General features: G+C 37.0%; 1 protein-coding gene across 1 annotated transcript; it reads right to left on the reverse strand.

The window, feature by feature from the left end:
* Nucleotides 1-2,207: 2,207 nt before the first annotated feature.
* On the reverse strand, nt 2,208-10,849 carry LOC147148324 (cytochrome P450 2F2-like). The gene is made up of 11 exons (XM_086028648.1): nt 10,629-10,849; nt 8,640-8,802; nt 8,144-8,296; nt 7,780-7,940; nt 6,898-6,966; nt 6,590-6,694; nt 6,334-6,475; nt 6,023-6,108; nt 4,827-4,928; nt 3,328-3,469; nt 2,208-3,261 (listed from the first exon to the last, which is right to left on the reverse strand). Exons 1-11 carry the CDS (start codon nt 10,785-10,787, stop codon nt 3,074-3,076), a joined length of 1,470 nt encoding a protein of 489 aa, XP_085884774.1. The 5' UTR covers nt 10,788-10,849; the 3' UTR covers nt 2,208-3,073.
* Nucleotides 10,850-11,880: the final 1,031 nt, after the last annotated feature.

The raw sequence follows: 11,880 nt of genomic DNA on the forward strand, positions 1-11,880 counted from the left end.
CATGATCTGCTCTCTATTCCAGGAAGGAGAAGTCAATTGCAAGAGAAGGAGAGAGAAACCAAGATAAGTATAGCAAGGAATTTTGAAAAGTAAACATAATTATCAGTGTAAGAGAGAGTTGGATCAAGTACTTTGGACCCATGTCTCAGTCATTCATTTTCATGGCAGAAACAACTGCGTGTACCACGTTAGCATGTAGTGACAAATTGATCCAACAGGCGAGACTTTAAATTCACACCAAAACCGTGTCTCTCTACTCTGCATGGCCATTTGAGATAGTATAGACTGCAATGAGTCAAAAGGATTCGACAATTACCAAACCAAACCTATACTGTAAAATATACAGTGTATATACTGTATTTACTGTAGCTGTTGCAGTTTTATTTAGATTTTTTTTTAACAGTATATTTATACTTTTCACCGTCCCACCTCACCTGCTTGGTCTATGGGTAAAGTTCACATTCACATCCAAACAAGCCTGACCTGGGTAGACGTTTTTTTTTTTTTTTTTGTGACGCCAGATAATATTCAGTGGCGTGGCCAGTGGGAGACCAGTAACACAATTTTGAATCTTCTTTATTACTACTATTCTATACATAACAGTGACGGCTGATGGACTTTTCACTAGGGTCCGCGCTGTAATATAACATTGATTCTATTATCTTTTTATTAGTAGTAGTCGTCTTTTTACACTACATGCAACAAGACGGGATAAGACTGCACTTCCTGCATACATTATGTCAAGGAAGCTATTGTATATTTTGATTGGAAGATTAACTTTTTCAAGTTACAAGAGGTGTAGAGGGGGACTGGCTGGTAGCTTTAGTATTTCATGACTGCTTTTTGCAAATGATTGATGGTTCGGTTGGCTTCATCAAGTCGTAAAAAACAATCACTGGAGTGGTTCGCAGTTGATTGTGAAGAAGTTGAGATGAAAAATCTGCACCTCCAAATCTGAGACCATGGTGCTCAGTCAGGTTGGGAATGAGATTCTACCCAGGTTTCCTGCTTGGCGGAAGACCGAGGGAACCCTTGTTTCGGACATGTCAAAACAAAGTCGGATGGCTTGGTTATCGGCTGTAAGATGAAAACATTTCACCATAAATAACCTTCTGTCTTGGGTGAGAGTATGCGCCGCGCATTTTCATAGTGGTAAGTTAAGAATAAAGTTTAGAATCCTCTTGCTTTCTCTCTTTTAGTCACATACGTGCAAGCACTCAGTGAGTGAGGTAAGAGGATTGAAGGAATGATCAACGATCACATACACTGTTAAAAAGGAAATAAGTACGTTCGTTTGTGTATCTTAAGTGGACGGTTAACAAGCAACTACACAGCACGTTCTCTAGTCCGAATGATGGTGTTGTTATTGTTCGCCGCCTTCATCATCTGCAGGTCCTACACCTACCTGTTTTTAAATTGCACATGAGAGGCTAAAGATTTATAATGTTTCTATTGCTCCAAACTGTAGGGCACTCACACTACACACAAGGTATGTGAAAATATCCAGCACACACAAAGGAAGTACAGTAGGTCCGGTTTGTAGCTCCACTCAGTTTTGGGAATTCTGTCGGGCTCCAAACCATTTCTAATGTCTGTTTTTGCAAGATGTCGGTCTCTGGCTTCACTGTCTAATTTATCCTTGTAAAACCACGCCGATTTCTTGCATTTGAACATGTTTTTAAATCAACAAATACACAGCCTTTAATGTACACTCATTCACAGTAGCTCACAACATGGCGGATGCTGATGTCGTGATGATGCGGTGCACAGCCCCTATTTAGAAATGCATATTGAGTTGTAAAGGGACACCCTTTGTCCAGTAATATCATGAGAGTAAAAAATAGTCCATAAAATGTCGATGGAATTAATAAACAACAGTTCCCTTCATATGACAACTTACAGTAAAGGACCTAGGATGTCCCCTGCTCTGTGACCAATGAGCTGACAACACATTCATACACGAGTACGTATAACGATACAGAATCCGCTTATCTTATTGGTTGCAAGCTCAACGGCTGCACTCAGATTCTAAAGAACAGGAAAAGCTCTCGGTAGCAAAAACTGCAGAGAGGACTGGAAAGCAGAATACACATACAGTAGGTCAAAAAGGGTGAGAATTCGCCCCTCGACAAATTTGTTCATAAGAGCTACTTGGACAAACATAACTTTTGGTTGCAATAGATAAGTACAATTGATTGACAAGTATGTTAAATCGATATGTAATATATTGAATAGATAAAGAATACATGCACAGCGTTACATTTATTACAAGTTCAAACAGATTTGCATAATTTTTACTGTACAGGCGGTTGATATACTACTTTAACTATAAATATATACAGTAAAAACCTGTTTACATTAGGTTTCACTTTTATAAAGATTAAGTAGATAAATGTGCGAAACAAATGTTCCGCTGAACTGAGTAAAGATGAGCTCATTGTGGGCCTCAACTATGACATGTCTTGCTCAGTTTTACTCTGCAGTAGTCAAAGACAAACCGCTCCCCGTTGCAGCAAGATCTCAGAAGAAATATAAATGGAAAAAATAGGAAATCTCCACATAATGTGGCATTGAGCTGTTCATAAGTTATGAATGTTGTGCTTATTATTTATTGTTTTATATTCATTTATACTGTTTTAAGTTGAGCAGGAAAGGTTTCTGTTTGAGAGATATTTATTTTGATAAGTACATTTTGTTAGCTTGTATTGAAGTCAATTTCTGGATAATAACTTTTTCATATGTTTATCCATCCATCCATTAACCAAACCGCTTACAAGGGTCGTGGGTGTGCTGAATCCCATCCCAGCTGTCTACGGGCAGTAGGCAGGGGACACACTGTCATACCTAGGGACAATTTAGAGCGTTCAATCAACCGACCATGCATGTATTTGGAATGTGGGACAAAACCGGAGTACCCGGAGAAAACCCACGCAGGAACGGGTAGAACATGCAAACTCCACACAGGAAGGTCGGCGACGGATTTGAACCTATGACCTCTTCTGCACTGTGAGGTGGATGTACAATATAGTGAATAATAGTTACTGTGCTTGAATTTGTATGTCTGTGCTCAGCTTCAGTGCATTGCCCTCAGTTGAATCTTCATGCGATAAGGTTTGGGAGTGAGAGTTACCCCATAGACTGGGGTGAAGTCTGGCTCTCCTGCATCCTCAGGCCAGATGAACTTGAACTTTCTCAGCAGAGTCACTGTGATGAGGAAGAGTTCCATACGAGCCAACCCCTCACCGAGACACATGCGAGGACCTGTACAGGAAATATTAGAGAACTTGTTTGCAGTAGTTTCAACATTGAAAAAAGGTGCCTACATACCTGCAGAAAAAGGCATAAAAGCCTCTGGCTTGACAAACTCGCCCTTGTCGTTGAGGAAGTTCTCAGGATTGAATTTATGAGGAGATTTCCACTGGCCTTCCTCATGCAGCACCGAGGTCAGATTTGGGATGATCATTGTACCCTGGGGAGCAAAAGAAGCCAAATGATGTGAGGACAAAGTGATAGACAGATGGCTATACAATAAATTTAACTTTGTATCAAAGTCACATCAAAATAATTGAAGAAATACAGTATATTAATGGTAAATCAGATGCCTTGTATTTTATTTTATTTTTTTAAACTTTTGTCAAGCCATGAAGGATATACTGTAGGTATTGTTTTGATTGGGTTTTTTGCTTAGTCACATATATTGATTTACACAAAACAACACCTTTGTAAGCAAAAACAAATAATGTACTATTCCATTCAAAAACAGATACTGTAGTTGTTTCAAATTGACAGATTGACAGCTAATGCACAAACATAAATTACTTATGATTCAGTTACCAGTTGGGTCCATAACATGTCAAAAATAGGCAAAAATGTTGATAATTGTTTTCCAAAGTAACATAAAATGTTATTTAAAACAAAAACCCGATCAGTCTGCATGATCTAGGCATGAAACCATATGGTTGCTTACAAATAGTCACTTCTGTCCCATGTCCACTAAGCTTTCCCATTGTGTGACTCATCATCTTTTCTGCTTTACAATTCCCACAAGTCTGCACATTGCCCTTCTTCTTAAAAATGGACACCAGCTCACCTTTCCTCCATTCCACAGGCATCCTCTCACCCTCTAGTGACTAGAGGGTGAGAGGATGCCTGTCTAGTCTAGTGTATTGAACAACCTAGTCCAAACCTCAACAGCCTTTTCATTTTTCATCCTTTTTAGTGCCTTTCTACCTTCTCACTTACTAATCACTGTTACTCCCTGTTCCACCACAGTTGCCTCTACGCTTCTACTCTTCCTTCTGTCTCAGTTTCCTCATTCATAAACTTCTCAAAGTATTCTTTCCATCTCTCTAGCACACTGCTGGTACCAGTCAACGCATTTCCATCTCTATCCATAATCACTCTAAACTACCGCACAGAAAGAGAAAACAAATACAGAAATGTATTTTTACTTTTTACCCTTTTGAGAAAATAGAGTAGTTCCTCCTTGCCCCATAAAAGAGTACAAACATATGAGTTCTCCAAACACAATCTATCTACCACACAGTCATTACTTCATCAAACTTTGCAGAAGGGTGGCATACGGTACAGACCGCATTATACCACGGTCAATGAACCAGAAACAAAACAAAAGACATGCAATACTTGCAATACACGTTTCATATAACATCACTGTTCATACCATGAAGTGGCCCGACAATAAATAGCCAAACACATGAAAACGAATATGGTGCTTCAACATATTTTCCCTTTTGTTAACAGTTCACCCCAAGTGTAGGCCTGCATTCATGAAGATAAACAGTCTTGTGTGGTGTCCTGCCTCTTACCTTAGGAATAGAATATCCCATCAACTCTGTGCTTCTTGTCGTACAGTGAAAGACACTCAGGGGCACAGTGTTCGCTATTCTCTGAACTTCATGGATTACTGCCTGTGCAAAAAAAATACAAAGATTTCCAGTGCACCCTGCTTGCGTCTGCTGATTCAACTATTTGGAGATTATTTTACTAATATTAAAAAAAAAGTATATTTTTTAAGTTTTTTAAAAAAAATTTTTATGGAGGGGCAGATCTTCGCTTATTGGTGGTATATCCCCGCTAATTCAAGATTTTTTGTGGGGTTGAAAAAATAATAAATACTACTACTACTATCACCACCACTACTACTACTAATAATAGTAGTCCCCAATTTCCACCTAGATTCTGTGACTACTTAATAAACAAGTATTGCACAATGATCATTTGGGTCAGCATAAGATCACTGTCTTTTTGTTTTTAAGGTGTCGTGATTTGTTTCATTATGAAGCATTTCTGTGCTTACATGTTCAATTTTCACCCAACAAAAGTTAACAAAGGTAATCAATTGTCTTGTGTTACTCAAAGCTAAATAAATTCTTCTAAATAAAAATAAAATAAAAATGTATTTTAAGTGAGCTGAACTAAAATGCTTGACCAATCAGATGGATATTATGCTAATCTTAAAAACTTTATTTCAAGTTTCTTCTTCTCAAGGAGAACGTTAATTTTTAGGAAAAAAAATACACAGAGTTGGACTCGGTCCAGTCGATAAAAATATTTTGCTAGTCCAATGGCCAAGTCCGAGACAAATCCCAATCAAATACCATGGAGTGAGAGTCAAGTTCGAGACGACAACAAAAATATGTCGAGGCCGGACTCGAGTAAGCTGCTACAGCCTTGCATACAGTAAGTACATACATATGCTCCATTTGACTAGAATTCAAACTATAGGTCAGAGCAAAATAAGACGTTAATTAAAAACTATCATTTGACAGATTGTAAAGTTTGTGATAAATGCTGTATTTCAAATTATGCACCTTGGCTCTGTTTTTTTTAATTTGTATTATTACTATTATACTGTTTGGTCTTTTACAAAAGGAGCCATGTCATAATCATAACTTAAAATAAAATAAAAGCTTCAAAAATAAATAAAAGTTCAAATCATTTGCATCATTATTTCATACAGTATAAAATACTTCATCACTGAGGTTATTATGGGAAGATTTACCTGCACGTATGGCATATTGTTTCTGTCATCAAAACAAGCTTCATCCTTCCCTTTCAACACCTCATCAATCTCCTGTTGGCAATGCTCTAACAAATACAGAGGAAAAAGAGGCGTGAGTGGAAAAAAAAATTGGTAAAAAGCTGAAGTCACTCAATGCAACTGAAAACCAATTCCATATTAAATAACCTGAATGGGATTAAGTGAGAGGTAGGGAGCTATGACATAATACATGATTGTGTGTGTGTGTGAGTATATATATATATATATATGTATATATATATATATATATATATATATATATAAAAACATACCTTGTATGTCTGGATGAGTCATAAGATAAAGGAAAGCAGTCAACAGGGTGTTGGAGGTGGTGTCTGTCCCAGCAAAGTGGATATCGAGAGCGTACATGGTTAGCTGTTGCTCTGAAAATAAGGAACCATCATCACCACTTCTCTAAAAAGGAAAATGATTGTTTTCATGAACAAAAAATTATCAAACAAAATCCATACGAGATTCAACAACAACACCGTATTGATCAAGCTCATTATTATTAACGCGTGTAACCACCTTATCCATTTCATCCAGATAGCAGTCAAGAAAGTCACGTGGTTTCCCAGGGACTCTCGTCACTTTGTGCTCTGCCAACAAAGCCTTTGCAAGTTTTTGACATTTCTAAAAAGATAAAAAATAAATAAATAAGAGTAGAACGTATAATAGTTTTATTTTCACTAAGAACAAGAACAACACTCTACCACGATTTGTTAGAGTGACCTGTTTTAGGTCTGTAACCAATCAGTCTAAAACTAATCAGTCCATCTTTGATCGGAAGCACGTATTCTCATCCCTAGTATTAAATACAAAGCCATATAACTTACCTTGACATTTTCAAATGACTTCATGAAGGGCAATGGAAGACTACGAATCATAGGCAAGGAGTCATACAGCTGTAACAAGGATAAATGAGAAAATAACTATTGGTAATCTCTCAATATACAATCCAGTGGAAATGCACTGCATAATAACACTAATTAATCTGCTTCCTGTGGATTGCGCACAAACTGAAGTGTTTACTTTCGCCTATTGGGTTTGGAAACCTTGGGGATCAGGGAATCGCCCATTTCGGCCATCAATAGCATTAGATGGATGGGTGGGTGGATGGATGGATGGATGGATGGATGGATGGATGGATGGATGGATGGATGGATGGATAGATAGATAGATAGATAGATAGATAGATAGATAGATAGATAGATAGATAGATAGATAGATAGATGGATGGATGGATGGATGGATGGATGGATGGATGGATGGATGGATGGATGGATAGATAGATAGATAGATAGATAGATAGATAGATAGATAGATAGATAGATAGATAGATAGATAGATAGATAGATAGATAGATAGATAGATAGATAGATATACCAGTATATACTGTATATATATTATTTAAGTAACTTCATTTAAGGGGTATTTTGTCTGCTCATCTGGTATAAGCATGACTACTTCTTCCTTGTTCTGAGAAAAAAATACATTCACCTACACAGGCCTGCAAATTAAAAAAAAACAAACACTTCATTATTTTAAAAACAACGTATTCTCTCATTCTGAACATATTCAATAAACATGTAGAGAGCTTGTAAACAAAGTATGAAATGGCAAGATTGATCATTTTAACATTTTGCAAAAACAGCTATTTATTTATAATTGTGTGTATTTGTTTCTGAATGTTATTGTAATAAAAAGTATGGACTCACCATAGCCCAGGGTCCATTGGCCAACTTGGCATTCTCAGTGAAACAATGAACAATCACTTTGATGAATTCATCATTATAATCGTAGCGTTTACCAAACAGAACTTGGCAGATGATGTTAGAAGATGCATTATGGAACATGAGTTGGGGACTCAAGGTACTGCCTGTAGAAGAGTAAAAAAAAAAAAGGCCAAACATTTGTACAAACTACAGATATGTTACATCTTTAACACCAAATCCAGCCTGGCAATACAGATTCAGAGACAGAAACATGACAAACTGAAAATGAAATGAAATGCAGTGTATTATTTTCAAACTTTTAAGAACATCAACTCAAGCGTACGGTCAAAATGTTTGACCCCCATACCATTGCACTTTTCCAGTCTATTTATGATGAATTCAGTTTCTCCCAGAATCCTCTCTTCCATTGACTGCTTCCCAAGACCAAAGTTCCTCAAAGTCATCAGAGCAAATCGACGATGTTCCTTCCAACTAGAACCGTAGTCAGCCAGGATAACTCCTGCAACAGGTGTAGCAGGTGGGTAATACAGGCAATATGAAGTAACCTAATAAAACATTTTTTCAAAACACTGTATAACTGAGCTACTACTCTGCCAGCTCAAGAGACATTTGTTTTTAATTTCAATACAAGAACAAATTTTAGCTTCAGGATTGGAACCCTTGTTGCACTGTCCCATCAAAGAACAGGCACTGTGTTACAGACTGACACCACAGACTGACAGCTAACTAATTGTTGCTGACTCTGCATTAGGGCCAAGGGACAGTGTTACTGATACTACTACTACTACTACTTCTAATAATATTAAAAATAATAGTAATCATAATAATAAGTGTTACTATACCTTTTCTGTCTGTTGTGTCATTGACATAAAGGTCTTGGGGTCGTCCAGCAAAGTCAATCGCCTTGGCCACTAAAGCCTCCTTCATGGCTTCTAACCCATTGACAATAACAGCAGGTCTAGGACCAAGGTACAAGCTGTAGACATTTCCATATGCCTTCCGCAGCTTAGAAAACATAAACACAATATAGAATGTTTGTACAATACAAAAATACAGAACAGTATCCATCCATTATCTGAACCTCTTCTCCTCACAAGCGTCGCGGGCGTGCTGGAGCCTATCCCAGCTGTCTTCGGGCAGTAGGCGGGGTACACCCTGAACTGATTGCTAGCCAATCACAGGGCACACAGAGACAAACAAATATACACACTCACAATCACACCTAGGGGAAATTTAGAGTGATCAATCAACCTACCGTGCATGTTTTTTGGAATGTGGGAGGAAATCGAAGCACCCAGAGAAAACCTACGCAGGCACAGGGAGAATATGCAAACTCCACAGAGGAAGGAACGACCTCTGAACTGTGAGGCGTGCTAACCAATAAATCATCGTGCCGCCTACAGAACAGTATATGAACTAATATTAACATGTTGGAGAAGAGTGGACAGCCCAAGAACTCTTCTGCTTTAAAGAGAATTCATAACTCTTGAGTTTATTTGCGTACTTTAGTAAAAGGGAAGGATAAAGGTTTGAAAAGGATCTCAAGCTAGTCCTCAAGCCAGCAGAGCAAATTAAGTTGGTCATTGTTGGGGTCATTTTGTAAAGTATAGCCTTCAATAGTAATGGCCCAAAAAATCCTTGTAAATAAATAAATAAATAAATAGACTTTTTTTTAACAGAACTTACACTGTGTATACTGTACAGTGGATATGAAAAGTCTTTATGTGATATAAAAAATGAGAAAAAGATAAATCATTTCAAAACTTTTCTCACTGGGCCCTATTTTTGTGTCCAGGGCAAGTTTAGCGCAAAGCGCAGTCTAACTGTGCGCCTTGGTGGACTTTTCATTCTTGTTTTTATTTTGCTAGACTCGCACAAGTGAAAGAGGGCGTTTGCGTCGTTGTGCAGCGTTGAGCAGTTGTGATGTCATTTTCAGTCGACAGAAGTGACAAAATGGCCGCCCCTTGAGATGGCTACAAAGGGGTGGATTTTGCTGCTTAACTCATATTCCACGAACGCAATATTAATCAGCATGCCGTGTTTCAACTCGTGGGCCTGCTGGGAACATATTCTTGGAAAAAATGTGTTTGGGTTGATTTCCCTTCTTTAAACCTGAACTGTAATACAAATCCTTCCCACAGTTTAATAGTATTTCACTTGACTCAAGTCACATCATGTTTAATAAATAAAACAATTTATTATACTTGTTAATAAATGACCTGGTTAAATAAACTGCATAACATCATTGTCAAAGGTAATGACTAGACAAATATATAAATCTAACTGAGTTAAATAAATATTAAGACACTGAGGTTTTGTATGTTGTGGAATTCTGATCATTATGTACTGTATTTTGTTTGACCGTTTATGGAGTGTTATAACATTTCTGTATGATATCACCTCTTTTCAATTTAGTTTTTTTTAGTCATGACTGGTGAGTGAACTCTCAAGGTCAAGGCCAAAGAGTAGCCTTGGCTTCAATTAGTGTGGTTAAAGGGTACAGCTTTCAACTGTGTACAGATAGTAGCTGCCTATTTATTATGCAACCATTTTGAAAAAGTAGAGTTGTTGTGTGAAAACCCTCCCTTCGAAAGCATGCATACTTGGTTTTATTCTATTCTATACAATGACTTTGTATGTAGTGGTGAAAAATACGCCCCCCCCCCAAAAAAAAACAACAAAAAAACAAAATAAACAAAAACAAAAATCTAGCAAACTCAATAGAATGATTGTATAAAGTAATGCATTCTTGGGAATGTAACAATTATGTTTTAAAATAGAATAAAATGTATTCCATGAATGACAATTTAAAGCGTTCCTGTTTTTCGTACCCGCTCAAAGTCTTGCAGTGGGTTCTCCAAGCTCAGGCTCAAGATGTTTCCGAGGACTGGCAAGATAGTGGGTCCTGGTGGAAAATTCTTCGGCCTTCGGCACATGAAATTAAAGAGGATAAAGAAAACACAAAGCGGTAGGAGGATTGTTGCTAGCATGTTGGAGAAGAGTGAACAGACATAAAACACACCACTGCTTTAAAGAGGTTGCACAACACCATGTCCTGCCCCTGTCTCTGTGCACTTTGCTTTTTCTGAGTAACAGGGGAGGGCGAAGAACTGAACAACAGTGGAAGTTAAGTCTAGACAATCCTGTTCAAATGCCCAAATGCCAGGTTTTTGTGTGTGTTTGTGAGCCATTCTACCGAATTGGTTGAAATTGCTGTCCCACAATGAAAATCAAATTTTAAAAAACAATGAAGTGTTCAGACTTTGCATATTTAGTCATATCTTGTTATGATCTGTTTTATCACAAGGCATTAATTGAGATACTATTAAGCTCAATGTATAAAAAGTCATCTTTTCTATGTCACTTCCTATTGGGAGGTGGCTGTTCCAATCTCTAACTCCTGAATTTCAATTCATGAAAAAAAATGTAGAAAATTTTTGCCAATTTACAAAATACTTTACTTTAATAGAACATTTTGGTTGCTTTTAAATGTATTGTGAAAGACTGACATTGATTTTGTAGATTTTTTTCAAATTAGAAGTTTTTATGTAAAAAAACCTGTCCCAACTTTTCATGTCACTACCGAAACGCAAAGAGTATTTGTCTGTAGGCAGGGCTTGGTTTTAGCCACATCCCCAGTAATTTCACCAGTAAGAGACTGAAACTGATGTTTTAACAAAAGTGTTGCATTATCAACCAGCAATTTTTGACGATTGTTTAAGGGTATGTTTGTTTTAATTAATGATGACTTTTGAAGTCAATATGATCAACTTCCTACATTTTACAATGAAAAATATCATATACATTTTGATTTATTTCAGAAAAATTAATATTAAATTCTGTGAAAAATTCATTTAGATTGATTTTGATGTCAAAACCATGTACATTAATTTATAAAAATACTCTGTAGAGGGGGGAATGGAAAAAATATGAATCGGCTAGTAGAATTATTTTTATTCTTCTGTAATTTTGTGTTTCGGTAGTGACACATTTTAGGGACAGGCAAGATATTTGGGAAAAGCTAGAAAATACTATTTGAAAATTGACTGTACTTTTACTATATTTGTGCCCCTTACGTATGGT

This window comes from Filicampus tigris, chromosome 4 (assembly GCF_054856515.1).
Source record: "Filicampus tigris isolate MCC_2025a chromosome 4, RoL_Ftig_1.0, whole genome shotgun sequence".
Taxonomy (NCBI): domain Eukaryota; kingdom Metazoa; phylum Chordata; class Actinopteri; order Syngnathiformes; family Syngnathidae; genus Filicampus; species Filicampus tigris.

Bases quoted from the DNA above. Each gene is read 5' to 3' on its own strand.
- LOC147148324 (XM_086028648.1), bottom strand. From the start codon at position 10,787: ATGCTAGCAACAATCCTCCTACCGCTTTGTGTTTTCTTTATCCTCTTT. The intron at 6,109-6,333 runs GTATGTTTTTAT...TGTATTTGTTAG, and splicing joins GACTCATCCAGACATACAAG to AGCATTGCCAACAGGAGATT. The intron at 4,929-6,022 runs GTAAATCTTCCC...TTTTTTGCACAG, and splicing joins ACAATATGCCATACGTGCAG to GCAGTAATCCATGAAGTTCA.